The 27,566-nt window shown below is 40.9% G+C and overlaps 1 protein-coding gene across 3 annotated transcripts in view; it reads left to right on the top strand.

Annotated features, from left to right (window-relative positions):
- Positions 1-26,982, top strand: part of CTSC (cathepsin C) — a 35,609-nt gene extending 8,627 nt beyond the window's left edge. The window contains exons 3-7 of one of the 3 annotated variants that reach the window (XM_080817019.1): positions 10,824-10,990; positions 15,583-15,738; positions 20,119-20,234; positions 24,334-24,465; positions 25,795-26,982. In XM_080817019.1, coding sequence (XP_080673145.1) covers positions 10,824-10,990; positions 15,583-15,738; positions 20,119-20,234; positions 24,334-24,465; positions 25,795-26,297 — 1,074 coding nt within the window. In that variant the 3' untranslated portion in view covers positions 26,298-26,982. Of the gene's footprint in view, positions 1-260; positions 2,641-10,823; positions 10,991-15,582; positions 15,739-20,118; positions 20,235-24,333; positions 24,466-25,794 lie in introns of those variants that run through there. The other 2 variants (XM_080817020.1, XM_080817021.1) reach the window with 2 other exon arrangements.
- Positions 26,983-27,566: the final 584 nt, after the last annotated feature.

Raw genomic sequence — 27,566 nt, 5'->3', positions numbered from 1 at the left:
GTAGTTAATTTCAAATGCATCTGCATGTGCTGGTTGAGCATGTTGGCTGTGTGCCTGATACATGTTGCTTAAGCATTCAGCTTTTGAGAATGGCAGCTTTTTGTGAATGTCTTAAATAACACTAAAAATTTACAAGCATTTCAAATACTAGTACTGTGTGTGGTTTTTTTTTTTTTTAACGTAAATTAATATGATTAAACATTCTTAAGAGACAGTGTGATCCTTGTTGGCTTGTAACTCTAGTTTTTATTGTCTTTTAGTTGTTAAATAGAGCATCTGTTGAGGGCCTCTTTTAAAACAGCAGCCATACAGAGACTTTGGGGCTAAGAGGCAGAGCCGCATGCAGCCATGGACCTGCCTTCCTCTGACAGCTAGCAGAGGCCTGGGGCAGCTGCATTCCCTTCTGGAGTCTTGTCTTTGCCTGTAAAATGCTGAGGAGTCCTGGTGACCTACCTCCAAGGCAGCTGCCCTCCTGAACATTTCCTTGGAAAGCAGCAACCGCCATTTTGAAATGTGAACAACCAGAGACTACACAGGAAAAAGGAAAGAAAAGTCTGGAAGTCTTAGGTGGCTCCACCATTCAGCCTTTGAATGAAAGGAACGATACGCAACTCACGTTTTTCCCTTTCGAATACTACTCTGTTGAGATGATTGTTTCCAGACTGATGAGGATTTGAATTTTGTGTTTAATTTTGTTCATGCAGATTTTATTTCCAGTTATATTCCAGTTATATTATCTTCTTGTGCACCTTCTTTCTCTAATTACCTTGAGAAACCCCAGCACCTGTTGTAAGGAGAAAATGCTTCAGGATATCTTGAGACACACAGATATGTTGTTGGTGGAAAGATGGTTCTGGGGAGGACTGGTCTAGGGGACCAGGCTTGCTGAGATAAGTCAAACTGCTGAAAGGTAATTTTGCAAATCGTAGGCCTGCATTACCCTGGCCAGAAAGATGGGGTGATTAGTACTTTTTTTCATCTGTTTTTTGATTAGATGCCAGCTTTATTCTAAGAACATGACCTGCTTTACCTTACAAGAATCTTATGAAGCAGATATTAACTAACTTTATTTTATAGATGGGGAAGATTAGTCTCACACTGCATCTAATTGTAAAATGACAGGAGCTAGTCTCTTAAGGCTAAGGACCTCCCTGGGGCTAAAGAGTGAAAGAAAATTCATTTCACAAAGAAACAATGGTACTTGGAGTAATATTTCAGTAGATTTTTCTGGTGAACCCCAGTTTGTAAGCATCACGAATGCTAGTTTAATGGAATGAATTGCATTGCATGGCTCCTTTTGAAATTTTAGGAGAACTGGCCTAAAGCTTCTATTTCCTTACCAAACTCGGCTATTCCCTTTCTTTCCTAAACCAGGGTTCTTTTCAAGAGGAAAACTTACCTTTTTTCCTTTTGTAGTCCTCCAAATTGGAAGGAGAGTTTTGTAAGTTTCAAATTAATTACAAATTAAGCACCCTTGCCAAGTTGACTTCTTTCATTACACTATTGTTCACGCTGATCGCTATCTTTCAGCTCTTTCCTACTAAACAATGTACTGGTTTCCTGCTCAGTTCAGAATTAATACCACCCATGGTAAATTGAAAATGTGGGGTTACACCTAGTCCCTAGATTCTGGGAGGGCTTTTCTCCTGTATCTTTGCTTCAATGGAGGGAGCTCTAGATACCAGATTTTCATTATTTTATTGGTTCAGATAACTTTTATGACCTGAGAGGCACTGGTCTGTTATTCTGGGCAGGTCATGCCTTATAAAAGTAAAGTCACCCTATACCCAAATACTTAAACCTAGATGGTTTGTTCCATCCTACCTCTGGACCTGGTAATTCATCACTCAGGACCTTGATGCTGCCTCTGTGAAATCTTCCCCAGCTCTCTCCGTTAGTGGGAGAAATGGCATTATTTGGTTCATGTTGTTTTCTTTGCAATCAGTTCTGCTCAGGTAATACTATTCTAAGTGCTGTAAACATGGAATGATTTTTGATAGCACATTCTCACCTTCTTCCAGATTGAAAATCTGTCACTCTCCCTGTGTGTCTTCAGAACCCAATTACCCAGGATTTTTAAGTGTTTGGAAAATTGACCACACTTCTCTTGTCTTTTCAAAGGCTTTTCACAAGTATTATCAGCTTACAAAGAATTAATTCTATAGGATTCTAGAAGCACAAATCAGGAACAATATTTTTCGTTCTTGTGTTCTAAAAAACATACCAGGTTACCTGTCTCCAGAGTTCTAAAAGAGTTGTGTATTTTCAACCTAACTTCCAGGATGTGAATACTGACAAAGCAGCTAATGTGTATAAGAATGTATTTCATATGGAATTTTAAATCACCTCTACTGAAGTCTTTTTTTTTTTTTTTCTTTTTCTCTGAGCAACTTTGCACGTAAATGTTTTGATTATGGAGAAGACAATTTGATGGGTACAGAATTACAGATATTTGTATTAGGAGGCTCTATATTATATACTGCTTAGCATTCTCTCTCATAATTGTTTGTTTGTCTTCTCTAGTCTTTAAATTCTGAGGGCAGGAATGTACTCTGTATTAACTAATCATTTTGTTCTCTATGTATAGCATGATCTGTGATAAATAGACCTTTAATAAATGTCTGTAGAAGAAAATTGAGTAATATTTGTTGTGTTGTCCTGTTGTTTCATTGATGTGTTCCTGGGAGTTCTGTTACCTTTATGTACTGAAAGTCTGTTGTGGTGGACCCTCAGGCCATATTTGTTGAATGACATGGTAGAAAACAATGAAGACATTTAGACTTTATTTGGTTTGTTTAGATTTTAATTTTTGTGTGAGATTGTAGAGGCCAAGATTAAGCTCAAAGTTCTAACTTTCAGAATTACTCAAAACTAAGTTAGCTGTCAGGGTAAATAGTGAGCTTTATGATTGCGGTGGTTCCCCAAAGCCTGGAGAAGCAGCAACCAGGAACTAGTCTGGAATGCTCTAGGTTATGCCCTGCCTTCCTCTGTCTTTAGAATAGTGCGAGGCACCAGCCAAAAGTGAGATAAGGTGAACTCTCAGATACCTCCTAGTCTCCCAGTTTAACAGTATATAAGCAAGGAAGTGAGGAGTGAGCCAAGGGATTTTGACTACTTTGTTGAGTGACAAGCTGTGGTTTTAACTAGTTCTGGGATATATATTCTCATTTAAACTGAAAGTCTTTTAAGCAGCGGAGGTAAATAAATGTATGACCCTCCCTTTTCACATGCCTATCCAGCTGCCAGTTCCTTCAGTAAAATGCTAGAAGGTATTTTGGTTGCAACCACTATAATGATTTCCTAGCAGTTTCAAAATTCTTCGAAATTCAACTTTTTAAACAAATAGTTAAGCCAGAAAACTAGAGCTAATCCTTGAAACTGACAGAGGGAAGTAGGTTTCCTTCTGAGGAAAAATGTGGTACTCTTGGGGGAAGTTTGGCCAAGTATCCATTTAGAGGATGTGCCTTATTCTCTTTTGTTTGACTTTTACCCACACTCTAGACCTGACAGCAATTGAAAACAGTTAATCTACATTTATATAGACATATACAAGAAACAAAGGGCAAAATGCCAGTAAACATTTTTTGTTATTCAGTATTGCCAGAATGTAATATCTCTATGTATATGGTTTGCCATTAAGTCATTCAACTTCATGCTGGGTGTTCTTTTTGGAAGTGATGAATGACCTTGATGGATAAGACCTGGTACTCCAAAACTTTTATTATGTATTCCACGGTGTATAAAGGTACATTTAATAAATTATATACCTGCAGTACTGTACTGATGTTCGCTGTCAGACACATGGCATAATATTAAATGATTAAATATTTGATTCACTTGCTATCACAAATACAGGTCCTACCCAAACATATTTCATGATGATATCCTTTGAAAATAATAGAAAAGTATGCTTCATTATCATAAGAATCTGTTACCTATAATTTTCATACTGAAAATTTTAAACATTTGGAAGCAGTTTTTTCCACTGAAAATCTTTCAAAGATTTCACTAGTTTTGGTCCATTTTGTTAAAAGTAGGAGTGTCAAAGTTCAGTCAAGTTTGGAAGAATTGCTGTTTGGTATTAGGGTTAATGACAGTTTAGTGGACAATTTTTTAAATGGAAGTATAGTCGACACACAATGTTAGATTAGGGTCAGAGGTACAGTATAGTGATTCTACAGCTCTGTGCATTCCGCTATGCTCACAGGTGTAGCTGGACAAATTTTAACTGAAATGTTTGTTTTGTTGATAAATAAGATGAGAAGGTGAAGACTGCTGCAATGCAACCCTTTCAAAACATCTGATTTCAAAAACTCACATTTTTATATGGCTGACAGTTCCTACTAGGAATAGGGCAAATGTAAGCTTTGCCCTTTTCTCACGTCTGCTTATATTTATTTGCAAGTTCTGGTTTCTCTGCAAGTATTTTAAGCCATTTGTTCATTTTGTGAGAATTAGCTGAATTAAAGTAGAGACGTACATAAATCAGTTTAGGCAGGCACGAGTAAAAGGGAAGACGTAGTGTCCTAACCATCGCACAGATAAGCAAGCTGCAGGGCGGGTGAACGCCAGACCTTGAAACTGAGTGGTCCTGTCTTTGTCGTTTTGGATATTAGATAACAATGGAAGTGGGTTTTCAGTGTTATTTATATAATTACAAATCTAAACAGAAATTTCGTGTTTCCCCCATATTCCAGGGGACCATCTTTTCGTCTCATTTTGAAAGTCGCTGGTTGACAGAATATGTTGAGTTGACAGATTGGGCTTAGTGTTCTAAGTTCTTCCCTGACAAAGATAAAGTCTTAAGACAACTTTGTATCCCCCATGGTAACAGGTAGCAGTGTTTATATTGTTGCTTTTTGATTGTTTTGTAACTTTTTAAACTCTTCACACTTCAGTGTTCTCTTTATCCTTCATAGGAATCCAGTGAAGTGTAGGTTTCCTTCCCCGGATCAGGTGAAGAAATTGGGGCTCTTCAGTTGTGGCTTAAGTGTACATAAATTGTAAGTGGAGGAACGGGATTTAAAGGGCAAAGTCCTTTTTACTAAACTGCTTTTTTCTCCTAGTGCATTACATAAAGTATTCAAATATTTGCCAGGTATATTATTAGTCAGGGAAACAGTGGAACAAATTGATTTGAAAGCCCTCCGTGTCAAAAAGCAGTTGGGAGAGATCTAGGGTAAATAACGTTAAGTTCTAAAATACCCCAGTCAGTTCTTTTTCATGTGGTGAATATTACTAGGTAAATATAATTGGAAAAAAAATGTAATTGGAGAGTTGATAAAATGAGTGGGGACTTCAGGAGAGGTTGGAGTGTTTGGCAATCCAGCAGTAATTTTGAAGAGGCAAATGGATAGTTATGTAATCCTAGTAGTTTCCTAACCCTAAGGGCTGGCGTGTGGAATTTCTTTACATTTTCTGAAATTATCTATTTGTTGAAATTGGCATAAATGAATAGAATCTTAAATTATACCATCTGCACAAGACTGTATTCAGACACTGATGTTTACATAAATAAAACTTTTTCAAAAATTCTTGGATACATTTCAGGCTGGGTGGTGTGGCCAAAATTTCAACTTCTTAATTGGTAATAATGTCAGAAATCACAGAGGAAGTATTTCGTAATAGCAGCAAAAAAAAAAAAAAAAAAAAAAAAGATACCATGAGAACGTTCCAGTCAAGAAGAGCACAGTGTGTGGTCCTCGCAGGTTGGAAGGTCGTGAGCACTTGGCTTCTGGAGTGGTGAATTCCTCCTTCCTACTGAGTCCTGCACAGTGATATTAACAACCATGTCCTACTTTTATAAGGTAATTTCAGGGCCTGTCTAATATCTTAGCACCATACTTCTGTTACAAACTTTGTATCTTTTCTGAGTTTCTCGTGTTATTGCTAAATGGGACTTGGCACTTGTTGTTCTTTCTCTTCTGTTCTTCATTCGTTTATTCACTCATTCCATAAGTAATTGCTTCCTAATACCAGTTTCCTACTTCCCGAATAAATAAAAAATCCTGTGCTCATGGCACTTCTTTTCGAGGCCAAAATAACCTCAGAAGCTGCTGTGAAAATTAAGTGGGTTAGTATGTATAAAACAGAATCTATGAGGTGGTGTCTTTTGTCATCCTGATTTTATGGAAGAGGTCACAGAAAGGATAAATAACCTGCTTTAGGATCACATGGCCAGTAAGGTGGAGAGGTGGATACGGTAGCGGCAGTCCAGCTTGAAGACCATGTCCTTGACTTCTACCCAGCCCCCATCAAAAACCCTTGACAAAAAGTGGTAAACAGACTGAACAAGCCAAGGCAGCATAGACACCTGACTTGTGGGGAAGGACCGTTAACCTGGTAGGGCCACTAGAGAATGTAGGTTGCCCTTAAAGGCCCTGGACAGCAAGTTGGACCTGACTCCTGGGAGTCAGTTAATCTTCTCCAATTTTTTTTTTTTTTTAAGGAAACAATGGATGAAGCAATGATCCTATCACCTGTGAGCCCATACTTGAATTCTCTCTTCTCCATTTACCTTGCAAAGCAACTTTTTTTTTTTTTTCGCATGGGAAGAGTAATGCCTCTTATCCCAAGGAATCCTGTGAGCCTCAAATGATATAGACAGAAGCCCCTCGCAATTGGGATTTAAACCTTTGCTTCGTGGCTTCTAGGTATCTCCTCTCCGTGTTTGGCAGCTGACCAGTACATTTACTTCTCTAGCTCTTTGTGCGAAGATAAAGGGTATGAAGAAGTGGTCCGCAGTATGGGGAAGAACCCCTGGGTCTAGGAGCCCTTGGTTATAAATTCTCATTTGACCACCTTCTTTAGGGCTCTTTGTCCCCTGAGACTCTATTATCTCTCTGTTCCCCTGAACTTCTAAGATTGTTGAGTGACCTGTATTTATAAAGCGTGAGGTGATAGGTAAATGTGGAGGTGCAGTCACTCCGTAATGTCAGTGAGGAACCTCGAGTCCTCTGACAGATGTGGTGAAAGGCTGCCGCGAAACCAGTCATGCTTTGCTGAAAATTTTCCCCCTTTCAAAATAACAAGATGGCCTTCCTGTCACAGGGAAAGTTCATCTGGTCTTAGATGTGATGCTTGGTTCTATGACTCAGAGTTGTCAAGCAGGTGTGCGAAACTACACTCATGAAAAACATGGGGCCCCGTTCTTCCAACTTGAATGCCCCTAATTCTTTTGGTATCGACGGAAAGTTATTTTATCTGTGATCTAAATTTCTGCTTAGATGGGGAAGTTTCCCGGGCTTCTCCAGCATGGTTAGCTTGCTGAACCACATGATGTCATAATGAATTATTTACCTCTGTTTTCCTCATTGAATTGTGAGCCTCCTAAGGGCTGAGCTGGGGACCCTTCAGTACACATGTGCATGTGTGCCTGGCACATGCATGCTGTCTGAGAAAAATGTGACCGATAAATACTTGATGAATAAGTGAAAGACCCTAGCAAAATACAAAATCAGTTGTATAAATAACAATCTCTCTTTTCAGAAAGTGCTTTCCTAATTCCAAACTGAAGAGCATGAGTAGCCTCTAACAATGCCTGGACCATCCCTCAGGGGTGTCCTCTTCTAGGACTTTGTAGGCGGTGAGTCTCATTCTTAGGAAATAAGAGTCTTTTTTTAAGTGATTAATTTCACAAAATTTATTTTATAAACAATGTTTTTTCTTTTTATAAACCTTCATTTTATAAACAAGAAAATTCCACCCAGAGACCCGTTTCACCTTTTGTTTCCATTTTTTAAAAACCTTATTTCAGGGGGCACCTGGGTGGCTCAGTGGGTTAAAAGCCGCTGCCTTCGGCTCGGGTCATGATCCCGGCGTCCTGGGATCGAGCCCCGCATCAGGCTCTCTGCTCAGCGGGGAGCCTGCTTCCTCCCTTCTCTCTCTGCCTGCCTCTCTGCCTACTTGTGATCTGTCTGTCAAATAAATTAAAAAAATCTTAAAAAAAAAATAAAAACCTTATTTCAGGAAAATTTTATGTATTTGTATTCAACTTAAGCACTGTCTTGTAATTTTTTTTTCCTTCTTAACATAGGTTTTGTTTTATTTTTGTTGTTTTGTTTTGTTTTTTATGATTCTGTAGAGGGGTTGATGCACTTTCTCTTACAAGGCCAGATAGTAAACGTTGCAGGCTTCGTGGGCCTGTGTTTTCTGAGGAAGCTACCCAGCCCTTCTGCTGTAGCGTGAAAACAGCCATAGACATGCAGACATGAGTGGGCCTGGTTGTGCTCCGTAAAACTGTATTCATAGAAGGAGACGGCCTTCTCTCGCCCTACTTTACTTACCTCTGTCCTATAGAACTCCCATTTATCATGTAGAATGCTGTATAATAGCGATTTGAGTTATTAATTTACTAAATTATTTTTATAGATGAACATTTAGGACACTCTCTTGGTTTTGTTTTTAAGTTTTTGGTTCTCTTGTGATGAATGCCTTCCTATGTTTAGCATTTTTTTTTTCACTTATGTGTATCTGGCAGTTTCTATAAAGTATATTTCAAGAACTCTTCAAAGTCTGGTCAGACCACTTTCTAAAACCGCAGGGGTGGGGGAGCCTTGGCCTAGCCCCACCGGGCCTCTCCAACCAGTACATAGCAGAGGAGGGAACGTGATTGAGAACCTGTGCCAAAGAGAAACAGAATACGATGCTAAGGGGTTTAGGTTACATCATACGAGGTTACCCATATTTCTGTGGTTTTCGTCTATAAAAATAGCAGTTGCGTGTAGTTTTGACATAATACATATACATTTTAGTGACCTTCTCATACAACACACCCTGTAGTGCCGTAGCTCAGTCATATCCTAGGCCTCTACTCAGTGTTCCTCGTCCTGGCTGGGGCTTTGGCAGCGACAGAAGGAATGGAGAGCTGAAGTCCTGCAAGTCAAGATATTCTTAGCCAGAGGTAGACAGACAGCTCTCACAATATCATGAACCACCAACACAGGTGCATGATGTTAAGTATCTATGAATAATCCATGATAACATATCCAGTGCTAGGGAGCTTAGTGGACTGTGAAGCCCAAGATTCAAATCTAGCTCCTTGGGATTGTAAAGTCAGATGTTTTTAACTCCATTCCTAAATATATGCTTTAAATTTAGAGAGAGTCAGATGTAATATGGTAATTTTACTTTATGTAAGGTTTAACCCATGCATTCCTCTAAACTCAGGGTTTGCAAACCACAGGCCTATTTTTGTTTTAAGATTTCCATTTATTTATTTCAGAGAGAGCACAAGCAGGGGAGACAGGCAGAGGGAGAAAGGGAGAAGCAGACTCCCCAATGAGCAGAGAGCCCGATGTGGGGCTCGATCCCAGGACCATGGGATCACGACCTGAGCTGAAGGCAGGCACTTAACCAACTGAGCCACTTAGGTGTCCCTCACAGGCCTGTTTTTGTAAATAGAATTTTATTGCTACGCATCCTACTTCATGCACGTCTGTATTCCCTATACATCTTTTTTTTTTTTTAAGGTTTTATTTATTTATTTGACAGACAGAGATCACAAGTAGGCAGACAGGCAGGTGGGGAAAGGGGGGGGGGGAAGCAGGCTCCCTGCTGAGCAGAGAGCCTGATGCGGGGCTGGATCCCAGGACCCTGGGATCATGACCTGAGCCAAAGGCAGAGGCTTTAACCCACTGAGCCACCCAGGCGCCCCTTCCCTATACATCTTTTATATGGCAGTGGCAGAGTAGAGTGGTTTTGACAGAGGCCTTATAGTTTGCAAGCCTTAAAATATTGATTTTCTGGCTTTTAAAAAAGAGCTTGCCAACCCAAGCACACAGGTAAAGTAATATCCGTCATATTTATTAGGAGTTCACAAATGATATCCTGTGAACCAAAAATAACCTACTGTGTACTTTTGGAAAGTATTACAACACAGCTGACTGCCATGCCAGTTTGTTTGTGTTGTCTGACTGCTTTTGGGCTTTTGTTCTATTAGATTTAGTCAGTGCCTGCCATGGGCCCAAGTCTCTCCTCATTGAAATGGAGCCTGATTTCTTTCCTTCCTCCCACACTCTGTTCTCTCATTCTGCATATATGTCCCTCTTCCTTGAGGAGATACTATCACGCGAGGGGCTGTAAGCTCTGGAGCCTACTATGAGTTCAAATCCCAGATCTCTCCTTTGTAGGTGTTTTTTGGTATGAACTTTGCGATGAGACAAAGGGCCATATTCGTGACATTAAATGGAGAGAATATTTAATAATCAGGTTTCTCTTAGCTCCCCCATAATCAGAATGTCCTACTGAATTGTGAGGTTGACAGAAGAAAAGATTTTATGTGTGGAAATGTTTCGTTCTTTGTTTTGTAGTTTCCTGGAGTCCATATTTTGTAAGTAGAAGAGAGTGTAGTCTGAGGGCCTGAGCAGAATTTTGTTTCTGCCCCTTCACAGCTCTGTTTCCTTAGGAGCTCCGTAGCCTCTCTGAGCTGGGCTTCTACTCGCTGGCTGGTAAAATGGGGTTATCGAAGCCGCCTTCCTCATAGGCTTCCTGTCAAGATTGAAGGAGGGAACTTTTGTAAAATGCCTGGAATGTGGCAGATGCTCTAAAAATGTTTCTTCCCCTGCTTTTGATTCCCAGAAATGTTTTCTTATGTAAATTTTATTTGGCACTCAGCAATGGTAATCATAGAAAAGTTTATTTCTCATCCTTTTCTAGGCTAATTTGCAGAATGTAACCTCGCAGGGTGAAGTTTTTATTGTGGTTGGCAGAGTCTGGCTCCCAAGATGAAAAAAGGAGCATCTTGACTGAATGGGAGCCAGGGAAATGGACCTGCGAGATGATCATTGATTCACTTTACATTTCCTCCCCTGATCTAATTGCAGTATAAAGAAGAGGGTCACACTGTAACCAGTTACTGCAACGAGACCCTGCCCGGATGGGTGCATGACGTGCTGGGCCGGAACTGGGCTTGTTTCACCGGGACCAAGGTGGGAAGTACCCCTGAGAAGGTGAAGGTGAACACAGCCAATTCTGGGAGGCTCCAGGAAAAGTGAGTTGCTCATATTAAACTGTTCACAGTTACATTTAATTTTGCTGTAGAGTATGTAGAAGTATGTGTCTGGGTTAGTTTTTGGAAAATTTTATTTTGATTACATAAAGTTTATTTGACTTAGAAACAGAAGCTATATTCTGTAAAACCTCCCTGGTGTTGAGTAATGGAACTGAGAGGAGAAAGTGTTTTTCTCCACAGCACTCCAAAAGTAATGGACTAATGGTGGCTTTAAAGGAAATTTGTATGAGAGATCATAGAATTGCAGTGACTAATAAAGAAAAATCATTTTATTATTGCCATGTGATAACATGTTGTAGAACTCTCATAGATACATATGTTTGTTGCAACAAATGTAGGTGATACTAATTGAAATAAATTTTACACAAGACCGTGAATAACTGAAATAAAATTTCTTAGTATTCATGGAGTGTAGTAGTTTGCTAGGGCTACCTTAACTAGGGACCCCACACTAAGTGGCTTAAGAAACAAATTTATTTTCTCACAGTCTGGAGGCTACAAGTCCAAGATCAGTGTCAGCAGGTTGGGTTTCTTGGGAAGCCTCTGTCCCTGGCTTGACACGGCCACTTTCTTCCAGTGTCCTTACATGGCTGCCCTCTCCTTGTACCCTCCTCTCTTTTTCTCTTAAGCACACCCAATCTTAATCAGGGTTGGGACTGCCCATACAACCTCATTTTACCATAATTTCCCTAGTAAAGGTCATATCTCCACATACAGTCACTTTCAGAGGTACTGGAGGTTAGGACTTGAAGCTGTGAATTCTGGAAGGACACAATTCAGCTTAAAACATGCAGCTAATGTTCTTGTTAAGTAAGGTCCAGTTTAAGTAACTGAACCACACAAACAAGAGATTTCAGATTTTATTCACTTGAAAGGAGAAGACAAATGGATATTAATGGTAGCAACATTTTCTGTTTTAATGAAATCCACTGAAAGTACACGTGAATAAATCCTCCCAAGCCAGGTCATGCTGGCAATGAATGATTCTGTTGTAGAGAGGTTGGGGGCATGAGTTTAAAGAGGACATATCGTAGTTGTCTGGAAAAGTACACACCAAGATCTAAACTAATACATCCCCTCCATTTTGAATTTATCTTTTTAATTACTTGGCTTGGCTTGATCCTTGAACAATACATTTCTTATTAAACTGTTCTCTTTTTACCCCACCATTTGGGAGATTTTATATACTAATGTGCTCTTCTTGATTATTTCAAATGTTGCTTCATTTAGTGAAGAAGCTACCAGCTGGAGTGCTCAGAACCTGTGTTGTTAGTTCACCTATAAAATGAACACTGGGGGGGCGCCTGGGTGGCTCAGTGGGTTAAGCCTCTGCCTTCAGCTCAGGTCATGATCTCAGAGTCCTGGGATCGGGTCCTGCATCGGGCTCTCTGCTTGGCAGGGAGCCTGCTTCCTCCTCTCTCTCTCTGCCTGCCTCTCTGCCTGCTTGTGATTTCTCTCTGTCAAATAAATAAATAAAATCTTAAAAAAAAAAAAATGAACACTGGGGACTACATTACCTTCAAGGTCTCTTTCAGCTCTCAATGATCTGTCATCCCATAATAAAGTACATTATTTTCAGTATCCTTGGATCTTAAACATTGAAAATAAGTGTTTGGAACCTAGCTTGTCAGTATTACAATGCACATGTCTGTGTCTGATGGTTGCCAGCCATCAGTGACAAAGCAAGGGAAGCAGGGCTGAGTTCTGCTTCTTGAATACGTCAAAATCAGTAGTGACTCATCAGTAGAAAATACTTAAAAATACACATTTACAATTTAAAAATGTATCCCTACATCTAAAGAGACAAACAACTACAACTTGTTTTTGTTGTTGTAGGAGCGTTGTCAGATATATGATTAGGGCAGTTTTAAAATCTCTTCAGTGAAGGTGCCTCTCTGGTTCCACACTTTGCACCAAGAAGGGAAGAACTTTGATAAAAACACACAAACATTCTGCATGTAGTTCCACATCTTTCTTACTGTCTTCAGTGCTCCCAAGTTTTTTGACTGTATCAGAATACTTCCTCGGTGAACATCTAAATAAAAAGAGAAAGAAAAGTTCACAGTATGGCTAGATTTACTCAGATTAGGTGTGTCTTGCTTTGGATAATTGGGAAGTCTTGGATAATGAGTTACTCTTAAGTAACAGACCCTTCTTTCGTAGAAATAATGTGGTATATTCTGTCATTCCTGGCACCTGGCACATAGGTTTGATGCGGGTTTGAATTGTGTGACTAATCAACTCCCCAATCTTTTTGCTTTGTAAACATGCTTTTTGTGCTAGATTTACTTATATCTGTATCCAGGCATTTGATAACAGGGAAACCAGTGCTTCTCAAATTTTAATGGTACTGTGAATCAGCTGGGAATCTTGTTACAACGTAGATTCTGACTTAGGTGGTTTGGACTGGATACTTAGAGGCCTTCCAGGTACGGCTGCTAATATGGAACTCAAGAACCAAGTTTGAGTAACAAGGTTATAAACCCAGGTCCCATGTAATATTTTTTTTGCACCATGTGGTAATAATGTTTGCCATGTTATATGTACATGATACACAGTTTCTGCCATCCTCTCCTTTTATTATTATTATTATTACAAAGTTAGAAAGGTAAATTGTAGAAATTATAGAAGGTGGGGAAATGTGGTGATCCTACATTGTCTCTCAGATGTAACCATTTTTGGCATTTGCAAAAATGTATTTAGAATATAAATGTATTTTCACAAAAAGGGATTAATTCTATCTAAACTTCTTTGATAGCTTGCCTTATTATTTAATAGTTTGAACACTCTTCCATATCACTTGTTAACATTAAAACTACCAATTATTTTACCAGCAGAAGATGGTTTTATTCAGGAATAGCAGGGAACCTCAACTGGGACAGGCAAGCTACTGCAAAAACCGTAGGCAAGGCAGCAGAACAAAGGAGAAGCAGGCTCTTTTATAGGGGAAAGGAAGGGTTGGGAAGCCTCTAAGAACAAAAAGTGCACTGAAGTAAACTATCAGTGGAAGTATCATGGCTTCTCATTGGCTGCGATGTTCCTCTTACTGGTAGTAGATGGTATTCACATGCAAGGTCCCTATCTTCCTGTTGGATTCGCAGTTGATGACCAGTAGTAGGGCATGAAAGCTCCTTGCCAACCTCCCTACTCCCATTTGAGTGTGGCTTCCCTTAATATTCATACACTAAATGATGTTCTATACAGTTTCACTGAATAAACTATGTAGTAAATGAAGTACCTTATTTCTTTAATCATTCCTTATCTTCAAATGCTTATTAGGTTATTTATATTTTTTTTAAAGATTTTATTTATTTATTTGAGAGAGAGAGAAAGAGAGAAAAGGAATGAGTAGTGAGCAGGGGCAGAGGCAGAGGGAGAAGCAGACTCCCCGCTGAGCAGGGAGACCAATGCTGGGCTGGATCCCAGGACCCTGGGATCATGACCTGAGCTGAAGGGTGATGCTTAACCCACTAAGTCACTCAGGCACCCCTAGGTTATTTATAATGTATTGCTATTATTAAAGTGTTTCATTGAACATCCTTATATATACATCTTGATTTTTATTTTTATAGGAGATATTCCAATTCCAGGCTGTTGGTATACATGTGCACCTCCTCAGGCAAAAGTGAAGGGTGCTTTTTGGACCCTCCTCATAGGTTGTCTCTTCATGTATGAACCAAACCCAAATTTGCTTTGGTACCAGAAAAACTGATTTTTGTTTGAACAAAAGATATCAACGGAAACTACTATAAACAACAGTTTGTTTAAAATATGAGGAGCAAGGAGCGGGGTGCATTTCAGGAGCCTGATAACTTTAGAGCCAGATTAAGGGGATTTTTTTCAGATAAAAAAAAATGGTAAAATTTATTGCTAGAGAGTCTGATGCAGTTACTCATGGCTCCCAAGGATTCTTGAGCTGGGTTAATGGGGTCATACTTTGAATGCCTCACTACAAAATTACTTGAGACCAGTGAAGTTTCATGAGGGTTAGGAATATTTCAGGGATCCGGGGCACCTGGGTGGCTCAGTTGTTAAGTGTCTGCCTTCAGCTCAGGTCATGATCCTGGGGTCCTGGGATCGAGCCCCAAGTCGGGCTCCCCATGATTCTCCCTGCCCCTCTGCCCCTGTTTGTGTTCCCTCTCTCACTGTCTCTCTCTGTCAAATAAATAAATAAAATATGTTTTTTTAAAGAATATTTCAGGGATCCTTAATAGTTCGGTTTTCGTTTTCTGAAGTTCGATTATTTTATCCTATCATTTCAGTTTATCTAAATTTTGTGTTCTGAACATGTGATGTTTGACTACACCATTGACTGCTATGGAAATTCAGGATCATATGTGTCTCTGCAGTGAGGTGCACTTAGCTTATGGATTTTTATACTAAAAATATAAAATAAAGATTATTTTATAGATTTGAATAAAGTGGTTCAGGTACATTACAAAAAAAAAAAAGCCTTCCTAAAAGATGATTACACTTTCCACTTAAGTCCAGAGCATAAGGGTACCTCTTTTTATGGAGTCTAATTACATCAATAAAGAGGATAACTGAGGCTACCTTATTTTTGTTGGCAGCTCTCATAGGCTCTACAAGTATAACGATGAGTTTGTGAAAGCGATCAATACCATGCAGAAGTCTTGGACTGCAACCAGATACATGGAATATGAGACACTGACCCTGAGAGACATGATGAGGAGAGGCGGTGGCCGGAGTGGCTGGAGAATGCCCAGGTAATAAAGCATATATCCCTGTATCGCTAATGAAGGTATTTGTGTTGAAGGCCACCCTCCCTTTCAGCTTGCTCTCTCTGATTTGCCCACCATTCTATTGGCCATGGGAGCCTAAACTTTTTAGGTTATCTTTGTTCTGTCTCCCTCTCCTTTCCATAGGTCTTCTGGTGCTCTCCGAGTCCTATTTATGGGTCTTGCTTTCACAACATCTGCCACTTCCATCATTCCCTGGCCATTTTCTACATGCTGGTATAGGGTTTGATCATTTCTCTGCTGCATTATGATCAACCTCCCACCTCCTGTCTTTCTAGTGCTATCTCTTGGGTCTCTTTCCCTCCCGGGCCCCATTCGCACCCATTCTCTGAAATGCCAGTTTCATCTTCCTTTATCCAGCTATGGTTGCGTCACTACCGTTATCTCTTAATACATTTACTGGTAACCAAAGCCATCTAAATGTGACCACGCCTGTATTTAGTACCATGGCCCGTTTTCAAACAATATGCCACACAATTACCGAAATCTTTGCTTTCAAGTTACCTCCATTCATGCTGCTCCCTTTGCTTCAAGTATCCCTCACCTAGCTTACAATAACTCAGATTTGTCACCTATAAAAATCTCAAAACCTCTTTGTTAGAAGGTCCAGCAAAAAAATTGCTTCCTCTATATCAATTTATCTCTACTAACTACCCTCAGCCAGGAGTAACACTTCCCATCTTTAGCTTACACACCCCATAGCTTACTTCTTACTTAAGGAGATGGGTCAAATATACTTCGAATTTATAGAGTCAGGAATTTGGCAGATTTTTAAAAATTTCCTCCAAACTATATATACCAGAATATATGGTCCCTTAACATGGGTTAAATGGCCAAGGATATTCCTGTGATGCCATACTTTGTTCTGGGAGAAATTGGTATAACTGAAGGGCAGAGAACTAGAAACCAATAGGGAGTCAGTGAGACTCAGTAAATTGTGTAGGTAGATTATTTTCTCTCTTAGTATGTTGAAACATTCTCCAGTTTTCAGAGAATACAGTGATTATTTCCTTAACATCTATAGAGTTTTTGGGTCAGATTTTACTTGAACAGGCCACTAATTGGTTATTTAACTAAAATGCATTTCTAACTTTTTCATTTGCAGACTAATAATCCTAACACTCTGACACTTTTCAACTATGAGGCTATATGGAGAATTTTCCTATCGCAACTGATAGCATTCTCTCATTATTCTGCCCCTTTCTCAAAAGAATCTCATACAGTATTAAAGTGTGTTCTAAGGAATTTCTAGTCCATGAGATACTCTGGTTAATGGAAATTAGGGAAGGGAGCACACTATGTCCCTTCTCAGGTTTGCTAAAGTGACAGAGTTCTACTGTGCATGTGTGAGACAGGAAGTCGCGAACTGTTCAGTGAAAATCCAAAGGAGCATGAGAAGAAGAGGTGTCAGCGTTTGAGCCTACGGGTCCCAGAGCTCCCACGTGAAAGATCTGAGCCTCAGACACGATTGCGTGGTCATGCCTCATGGGCCTTGCTGCTTTTATGTTTGATGATTCTATCCCTCCACCCAACCATCTTTGTTTTAGAGAAAGGCTAGCTTTCTGCAGGGCCACTTTTAAGGCTAAGGCTCCATTCAGAAGTTTAAAGGTAGGAGGTAGAACTGAGTGAAATGGGAAATACCAAAGCAGACATTGTGGTCTCGCTACTTGGTTTTTGGTAACATTTTTGTACATGAATTTGTTCTTTTAGAAGAATCCAGTGACATAATAGAATCTCTCAGAGATTCTTTTTTTTTTTTTTTTAAGATTTTATTTATTTGTTTGACAGACAGAGATCACAAGTAGGCAGGGAGGCAGGCAGAGAGAGAGAAGGAAGCAGGCTCCCCACAGAGCAAAGAGCCTGATGTGGGGCTCGATCCCAGGACCCCGGGATCAAGACCTGAGCTGAAGGCAGAGGCTTTAACCCACTGAGCCACCCAGGCGCCCCTCTCTCAGAGATTCTTAACTTGAGGTTTACAGAGCCATTGAGACTGCCAGAAGTGTAGAATAATGTATTGGGTATGGTCATTTCCCTGAGTTCCAAGCTTTCACCAGATTCTTAAGGAATCTAGACCCAAAGGAAGAGCCTGTAATGTGTAGTGCATCAGTAATGTTGGCAGTCTTCCTGTCTCACCAGTTCCTCTCTCACTCTTCGTTTTCACATCATTGAGATCGATTGTCACATTGTTGGTTTTGTCTGTCTGTACCTTGACAGGCAAACACCCAGCCTTATAGGATGCCAGGAAGAAGCAAGTTAACATTTGAGTGCCTGCTTTGGGTCAGATGGTCGCTTAAATGAATGTATCTGCATCATGTTTTGTCCTGTTACTGACATGGATGATGATAGTGGCAGTTACCATCATAAAAGCTTACTCTATTAAGGATTTGCAGAGACAGGAAGTGTTCTAAGCACTTGTTAATCATTACTACATTGAGCTTTTATAATAATCTTTTGAGGTACAGGTAATTATACCCATTTTACTAGGAGTCAATTGGAGTTTTGTGATGTTAAACTCTTTGACAAATGTCACACAGCTAGTAAGTGGTGAAATCACTTGTAGGAGGTCAGTATGACCCTAAGATACCTGCTCTGAAATTACATTTTGCTGCCAAACTTCTATTCCTTCTTTTTCTTTCAAATTACATAGTGTATTCCTAAGTATATATATGACAATTAGTTAATATCTGTTGAGTGATCAGATCTTTTGGCCTCTCAGTGTGAAATCACAGAAACTATTTATTTCCTTCCAAAAGTTGTTCGTACCCTAATGTTTACTTATAAACCTTAAAGGAAGTATCCAAGATTTGTTTCGTGGTTTGATTTTTCCCCTGCCCTATATATACAGTTTTCATGGTGCATACCTTTTTTAAGTACCTTGGTTATTCCATGGGTAGTATCCAAGTTGTATATTTTATGATATTACAACTTCTTTGTATTTGTGATTGTGATTGCTCTGTTTCATGTCTCTTAATGCTGACCTTCATATGGTCAAAGACCATCTCATGTTCATCTCTGTGTCACATATAGCTTCCAGCAGTGTCCCAGCTTAGTTAATATTTTAGTGAAAAGTTGACATTTCTGTATGGAATGTGCTGTCTATTTTTAATAATTCTCAAAGTTATGATGACTATTAATATGCGATTCTTTTTTCTCTCCCTTTATTTCATCTCCCTTCCATTGTGTCCTAGCCTTGACTTAACATCCTCTCTAAAAGAAGCATGTGCGGAAGGGAGCTCCTTGGGAGTACTTACAGAGGACACGAAGAAGTCCAGAAATAATCTTTACCAGTGACTAAATTGGAATCTGGTCTAAAGTACAGGATAACCACTGAAAAGTTGGAATAGTGCAGTCTGGCAATGCTAAGTTGAATGAGAAATTCAAGTAGTTACAGTATCAGGAAGATACATATTATCAGGGTATAATAGTAGTGTCCTAACTAAAGAGTTGAAAGAGAAGAGCAGTGAGTTTTACTTAGGGTCTGGTGACCAGGGGCTGCTCTGGGAGCAGTCCTTAAATTAGAAATCAGGGGAAAGCCCCTAAAGGGATTTCTCCTAAGCAGTGGGCAACAGGCATTTTAGATAAAAGGAGTAGCAGCACAAAGACATGGAACACTGAAGTCATTTAGCAGACTTGGAAAGCTCCCAAGAAACCTAGCATGTCTAGAGCTGGAATGCTGTTTGCCTTAAATTGCTAATATGGAGAAGTTGTAGGACAATTTTCTCATTTCCAGACAATGTGTCTATCTATTGTTCTAGGCAACTCTGCTTTTTGTGTCTTACTTTCCAACTACATTGTATAGGCTGCAGTTCGATACTGATGAAGCATTTTTGTCTGTTGCTGATGGAGCTGGTCAGTCTACTTTAACCTTAGACCTCTAATTTCTGCGCCTGCTTCCCTTCTTTTCCACCTGCCTCACTATCACTGCCAACCATCTCCTGAGTCAAACCTCAGTAGTTCCTCTCTTTTCTCTGTATCCTTCAGAGGCCATCTTTAACTTCCCATGTGTCTACTTTCTTGGTCAAAATCTGTTTAAGAAAATGCAGCTATTTAAGTATACTAGCAGTAGCATCTCCGTGATGTATAGAACCAGTGGCATTTCATAGAAGAAAGATAGTGGATCCTGAAAAAGACACAGATAATAAAAGCCATTGACACAACTTAGTGGTGTAATTGATACATTGCATAATGGACATGTTGTGTAATGGCAACTCTGATGGGACAAGTGCTCTTTAGGCCTGAATCTAGATTCTAGGCAGCCAGGTAGCTAAAGTCATGGAATTAAAGGTTAGGAAGTCATCCTCAAAGGAAAGACTCCAAATTGAAGTCTGATGTGTATTTCCATCCCAGGCCCAAACCTGCACCACTGACCGCTGACATACATGAGAAGATGTTACGTTTGCCAGCATCGTGGGATTGGAGAAATGTTCATGGTACCAATTTTGTTAGTCCTGTTCGAAACCAAGGTAAAAAAGCCTGTTTTTTGTTCATTTTTTCATTTGGAAATGTTTATTGAACATTTACTATGTGCCAGGCTCTTGGGTAGATTCAGGGCATACAGAGATGCAACAGGCATGATCCACTTTAGTAAAGAAATGGAACATACATGACCAATGGCCACCTCTTCCTTTTGTATCCATGACAGACCTGGATAATAGATAAGCTCTCCAGCAGAGCCCAGCATTCTTGGGTATCCTTCTCAAAATACGTTCTAGCTAACTAATGAAAGTAATCAGTAATAGGTAAGACAAATTCCTCTGCCCTCTCTCGCAGGAGAGACTCATGTAGAAACAAAGGATCGCCTAGAGTTAAAATTGGTCTTCCTCCTACAAGTGGTTTGGTGGAATCCTTCTTTGCTACTTGTCCGCCCACTCTCCACCTCTCCCTGCCCCCCATCATTTAGTTTTAATTACTGTAAGAGCCCAGAAAAATGCATCCTTTAAATATTTTTTTCTGGTAAAGTAGATTTTTTGAACTGTGTAAGGACATTTTTAATTCACTTTCTGTCAGAACATGACACATGATGGTAAGTATTAACCCCGCTTCCTGAATGGAGGCCTTGCACAGCCCAGATTTACCAAAAGTATCACTCTTATTGCATTTTACCCATTATTTCTGGAAATTTGATCCAATACGAGTAGATTTAATAACTCTTCCTCTAATAGTACTCGGTAGCAAATTATCCTGTTATCCTAAATTTTAGCCAACAATGACATGGAGGATCGTTTATGCCATACTCAGGTTTATTGCTTCTCAGCTCATTTGGAAGATACTTATAGTGTGCATGACTGATTTGTTACTATAAAGTAGGTGTAGTATTTGTTGTCTAGAAACATTCTGATTAGTGTCTCCTGAGAGGATTATAAATTAATAACACCCAAAGATAAATTGTCCTTCCCCTTTCCTAGAACCTCAGTGATAATCAGCCCCTCTCACTTCTCGGCGGTCACCACCAGCCCTTCAGTTCCATGCTCAGTGAGTTCTTGCGAAGCGTTGAGCGGGCGGAGCTTCGAGCAGGCCTTAGAGCCACCAGCCAGCCACGCTTCTGTCCTGCAGATGACATCAGAGATCTCCTCTTTGCTTTTGCTTCTACACATTCTTCTGGGACGCTTCAGCTCTAGAGAATATGTGGGTCCTGAAATTCTCCCCCACCTTTCCTTTCCCGGGGAGGGCTTTTTTGGAAAGGGGGGTTAGGAAATGAGAGAACTTTGAAGGTAGATTGAGGAATGAAAGGAAAGTGAAATTAAAGGGATGTTAAGAGAGGATTAAAATTTACTGTCATCAAGCATTCCCTATACCTCTCTGACAGGATTAAGTATATAATGTACGTCAAGGGTTAATTGTTGAAGGCCTGATGCATGGTTGCTTTTGCTGTATTACAGAGTATTTATAGGGCATCTAACATCTGTTAAGAATTTTTTTTTTTTAATGGCTGGGGATATAAAGACTACTGTGGCATGGCTCTTGGCCTAGGGACTTGCCGTTTAGCAAGATCTGCAAGCAAAATACTAAAATACCAAAGGGTAACTACTTCACAGAGAGTTTTTAAAATTCATCAGGGGCATGGGAGATGGCCAACAGAGAAGTTTAGTTCCACTTAAGTTCCCAAAAGATACAGCTGACTGGTGACAAGACAATGGGGGGGATGGGGGAGGCGGCATGTTGCAAGGAGGCAGAAATTAGACTCTTTAAAGCCAAATTCTTTGACACTGGTTTTCTTGTAGCTTGGCAAAAGCTATTATCTCTGATGTCCCATATTGTCTGAGTGCTGTAAATATGGTTTGTACAGACATGGGCAATTTTTAAAGGTTCCCCTTTTGACTTCCTTTTGGTTTTCTTTACTTAAGGTTGGGGAAAATATTAGTTATTTTCTCTTCTTAAAAACAGGGCTACTTGGAAATTTCCACTGACTTCAGGAATACCAGCATTCTAGAACACTCAGAATTCAGAATTACCCAAGTTAAGGGAATTCACAACTTTTCTGTACTCAGAGAGTAAATCAAGATTAATGAAAAGAAGAAATATTGGCAGGACAAATGAAGTCTCACCTTTACACTTGAAAGCAGCTTTAAGCACCAGCCATGTAGCTGGATTTCTTCCAAGTCTGAGAGGGCGGAGAAGCTAGGAAATTGGAAGGCTTGGACTTTCTGGGTTCTTTTCTGCACTATGCTGTCTGTATTTACTATTGTATCTTCAAGAGAGGAGGGGGGGATGTCTCTCAGGTCACGTTAGTTAGGAAATGCAGTGTTTTCCTACTGTCTAAACTCTAGTTCATTTAAGCCTTGTTCTAAATACCATCTGTACCATTAGCACTGGAATGCAGAGACCTTAACCCTGTCTGTTCCATGCTGTTCATTTTATACACAAGATAAAAAGAAATGCCAGGAAGGTCCAGTGACTTGCCCAGGGCCACACAGCTGAGTGACAGGCTGAGGATAGAGGAGACTCCCGACTCCTTATTCTTAGCTCAGTGTGTTCTCAGCTGTGGGAAGCTATAGCTGAACACACTTAAACCATGTAAAAATAACATTACCTATTTGAGGTGGTGGAAATGTATTCACTACAGACCTCTGAATGGGTCAGATCTCCTTATTCTTTTTTTTTTTTTTTAAAGATTTTATTTATTTATTTTTATAGACAGAGATCACAAGTAGGCAGGGAGGCAGGCAGAGAGAGAGAGAGAGGAGGAATCCCCATGGATCAGAGAGCCTGATGTCGGGCTTGATCCCAGGACCCTGGGATCATGACCTGAGTGGAAGGCAGAGGCTTTAACCCACTGAGCCACCCAGGCGCCCCAGATCCCCCCTATTCTTTTTTAAGCTGTAGTATTCTTAAGGGATAATAGACCTTTTAAAATCTGCATTCCAGCCTTGACTGAAGAGAGGCATCAATTTTCTTGGCAGCTGACACATTCTTCTGGGAACGTCACTGGCTTGAGGAAGGTCATCTCCTTACCTCATTCCCATGGTGTCTCTGTTAACAGCATACTCAGTTCTTGTATGGACACATGGCCTAGCCCTCTCACAGTGCTGGATGGTCAGATGAGAAGAGTTCTGTGTTTAGTAGCAAGAGTGATTATTTCTGTGGCCACCATGGCCCAGGAATGCCGGATGATCAAAATGGGGCCATTTCCAGATTCCTGGGATGTTACTTATTAGAAGACTCATGAAAGGAACACTGGCTTTGTCAGTTTACTCTCACTGATCTAGTTCTTTGACAATCTATCATTTGAAAGTGGAGTCCCAAGGATAGTGTTACTTGGATGGTTCTAAAAACAAAATGTGCCAGTTAACTTTGGCCTGTTTAGTGACAAGACGATGGGGAAGAAAATGTGAAGATTCTTTAAAGTAGACGCAGACCTATAAACTGAAAAGAACACAGGCTGCATTAGGAGATTGTATTGTATCGAAAAAGACACCACTAGGGGCACCTGGGTGGCTCATTGATTAAGTGTCTCCCTTTGGCTCAGGTCACGATCCCAGGCTCCTGGGATCGAGCCCTGCGTCGGGCTCTGTGCTCAGCAGAGAGTCTGCTTCTCCCTCCACCTCTGGCCCTTTCTGCCCTGTGTGCATGCTCGTCATGCTCTCTCTCAAATAAATAAATAAATCTTTAAACAAGAAAAAGAAAGTGCTGCTCTTGAGATACTGAAAAGCTCAGCTCACATAGATCCCTCCAAAGGTATCTCTCAACTGAGAGGCTCCATGTGCTGTAGACCTATATCATTTCTTCATTATCAAGAATACTGTCAAATGCTTTGCAGAGACCAGGGGAGTGTTTTGGGTTTCATTTTGTTTTGTTTTGCCTCCTAAAATAGTCTCAAGGAAAGCCCCATGTCATAACATTTGCCTTTTGGTGAAAAAGCTGAGTCTTTATGTTTGCCTATGAGGTTAATAGTATTTGTCGATTGAATCGTCTGTATTGGACTGATCCTTATGAACGACAGCAGCAGCACTCGGTATAAATATATTACTGCATCTCTCTGCTCGGATTTGTAGATGTGTCCATGTTTCTTTGTAAGTGCTTCAAAGTTCCCTTAGGTTGCATGTCTTTGCTTTTGATCACCAGCATCGTGTGGAAGCTGCTACGCATTTGCTTCGATGGGAATGCTGGAAGCGCGAATCCGTATACTAACCAACAACACGCAGACCCCAATCTTGAGCCCTCAGGAGGTGGTCTCTTGCAGTCAGTACGCTCAAGGTGAGTGTTGAATTTCAGGCGCTATTTACCTGGGTGTAACAGGCCATGGTCGACAAAGGTAAAAGGATGGTGTGGCACAGAGCACAGTGTCTACAGTCAGAGCACCTGGGGGCGAGTTCTGGAGTTCAAGCCTTCTCACTTACTAACGAGTGCTTCTCATGGAATTCACTGCACCATTCAGCCAAATGTCAGTAGTTACTCTGTACTGAGTGAGCACCAGCTCTTTGGGGCTGTTTATGTACGTTATCCAACAACGCTCAAAACCCTGAGAAGTAGACAGCCCCATTTACAGAGCCGGGACAGACGTGAAGTTGTTCTATAACATTTTGAAGGACACATAGCTTCTAAATATTAGAGTTTCAGTTCCAACTAAACTTTCACTCTGAATCCGAATTCATACTACAGCCACGCTGACACTGGTTTCTCTCTAGGGGAGAGTGACAGATGTGTACTTGGCTTCCAGAACAGGCCCTGGGTGATGATGTAGAAAGCCCAGCTGCCATTGATTTAGAGCAAAACATTCTCCTCATAAAGTTTTCTGCTGTCATCCCCAGATCTGGCCACTAGAAAGTAAAACTGCTTAGGAATGATTCTTTGTCATTGGACCTTTTAGTCTTTCTGAAATATTTATTAAACACCACCAAGGTGACTTCTAGGCCCTGGGGACTATCAAAGACAGTCCTTACCCTCATGAAGCTTAGACTGAAGTGAGGAAAGTAGAAATTAAATAATCAAAGGAACATTGAAGAAAAAATACAGGCTTGTGGATGTGCATAATATGGCCAGGACTGGAGGAGGGTGATGGGAACCTGATTTAGACCTTCTTTGCAGGAGGTGGTCAGAGAAGACTTCCTTCAGGAAGAGCCATGTTGTGGTGTCTGGCTATTTAATAATGACAAGAGTGGCCAACTTTTCCTGATTTTACATGAAGTAACCAATTTACTCCCACAAGGAAAGTTCTCTTCCTATCTGTATTTTACAGACAAGTCAACAGAGGGACAGAGAAGTGAAATTCTTCCCACAGTTTAGGATTTGAACCTGCATGGTCAGGCTTCAGAGCCTCCCCACCTAAACACTGGGCTGTAGTTACTTCCACCCCAGGTGCCAGATAACTGTGTGTTCATGCGATGGAGATGAGAGGACAGGTACTCAGAGGGCTGTGGACCCGTGCACCAAGTAGCATTTAAGCTAAGAACAGCTCCCGAGTGTAACAGAATTAATGCAGTAGAAAAGAAAGGGGGAAAAAAAAAAAGAAAAGGAAAGGGGACCATTTCTTCCGTGCCCCTCGCTAACGGAGGGGTGACAAGTGTGTGTGGTATTCCTCCTCAGGCTGTGAAGGTGGCTTCCCGTACCTCATCGCAGGAAAATACGCCCAAGACTTCGGGCTGGTGGAAGAGGCCTGCTTCCCCTACACGGCCGCGGATTCGCCGTGCAAACCCAAGAAGGACTGCCTCCGCTACTACTCCTCCGAGTACCACTACGTGGGCGGTTTCTACGGGGCCTGCAATGAGGCCCTGATGAAGCTCGAGCTGGTCCACCACGGCCCCATGGCCGTCGCTTTTCAAGTCTACGATGACTTCTTCCACTACCGCTCGGGGATCTATTACCACACGGGCCTGCGGGACCCCTTCAACCCCTTCGAGCTGACGAATCATGCCGTTTTGCTGGTGGGCTACGGCACCGACGCAGCCTCCGGCATGGATTACTGGATTGTTAAGAACAGCTGGGGCGCCAGCTGGGGGGAGAACGGGTACTTCCGGATCCGCAGAGGAACCGATGAGTGCGCCATTGAGAGCATCGCCATGGCCGCCACACCGGTTCCTCAGCTGTAGGGGGCGCTCCGGGCCCTCCCTGCTCACCACTGGCGGTGGGGGGAGGGGGTTCGCTTTATTCCCAGACGGGAGCCCCTTAGAGCAGCACTTTCAGGGATTCTAGATAGATGCCTATGAAGATTGTTGCCTTTAAAATTAAAACTGCCTTTGATTTGAACTGGCCTACTTGACAGCTCTGCTGCAACAAAACGCAGGATTTTGTTAATCATTTGTAAGTCAAACATGTTACATTTTTTCCAAGCCTTTGTGAGAACACAGACTTGCTTTTAAATTGTAAAAACCACAAGAGCAGGGCGCCTGGGTCCCTCGGTTGAGCGTCTGCCTTCGGTTCAGGTCATGATCTCAGGGTCCTGGAATCGAGCCCGGGGTTGGGCTCCACACTCAGCAAGGAGTCTGCTTCTCCCTCTGCTTTCCTCCCCAGTCCCCATGACCCCCACCTACCTTCCTGCTCAGGAGTACATGCGCACTCTCTCAAATAAAATCTTTAAAATAAAAGTCGCAAGAAAATATGGCAATGATTATTACATTTTTAAAAAGTTTTTTTTGCAAGTGTTCAGGTGATACAGATGACAGAATTTATATACATGCTTAACAGTTTTCACCACTGACCGTTCGGTTAGATTCATGGTTATTACATATGTAAGTACTTTAAAAACACAAAGAATTTGAGTGTATTTCAACTGGGAAAAAAAAAAAAAACAACAAACCAACTATGGACCTTTATGCTAAGGAGTATACTCAAATAATGACTGGTTAATCTAAAATTATCCCCTGGATATTTGATAAGCCAGAGGCCAAAGAGAGAAATGAGTTTTGATGAAACTGGGTTGGTTAAACTTTCTTTTGGCGTATCTTGCCTCTGGAAGTATTGGTCAGCCTTCACTGGGTGAGATTTACAGCCTCATTAGTGGGAAGTTAACAGTTTAGATTGGGACAGATCTTTGAGATCTCCAAGGGATATTTCACAGTGATATGAAACCTCTTCGCTGAGTTAAACAGATGGCATCTATTAGAAATGATGTGACAATCAATCAGGCAGATTGGGTGGTCAGAGTTCAAAAACATAAGCAAAACCCACAAGCCTCTTGGAACCAATAGGGGCTGTAGAGCTCATGGGATCTGTTCCTCTCTCTGCATGGAAAGAATGACTAGCTTAGAAGAGGGCAAGTGATTCAGTCAGGTCACCAAGTGGTAATGACTGGGTCTGGTTAGAACCAAGATCTAATGCCTGTTCTCCCTGAGTGCCCTACACACTGAGTCTCAGCACTT

The sequence above is a fragment of the Martes martes genome (assembly GCF_963455335.1).
Source record: "Martes martes genome assembly, chromosome: 10".
Lineage (NCBI taxonomy): Eukaryota > Metazoa > Chordata > Mammalia > Carnivora > Mustelidae > Martes > Martes martes.
Note: the sequence above shows the minus strand (reverse complement) of the source record. Positions and strands in the feature narration are given on the sequence as shown.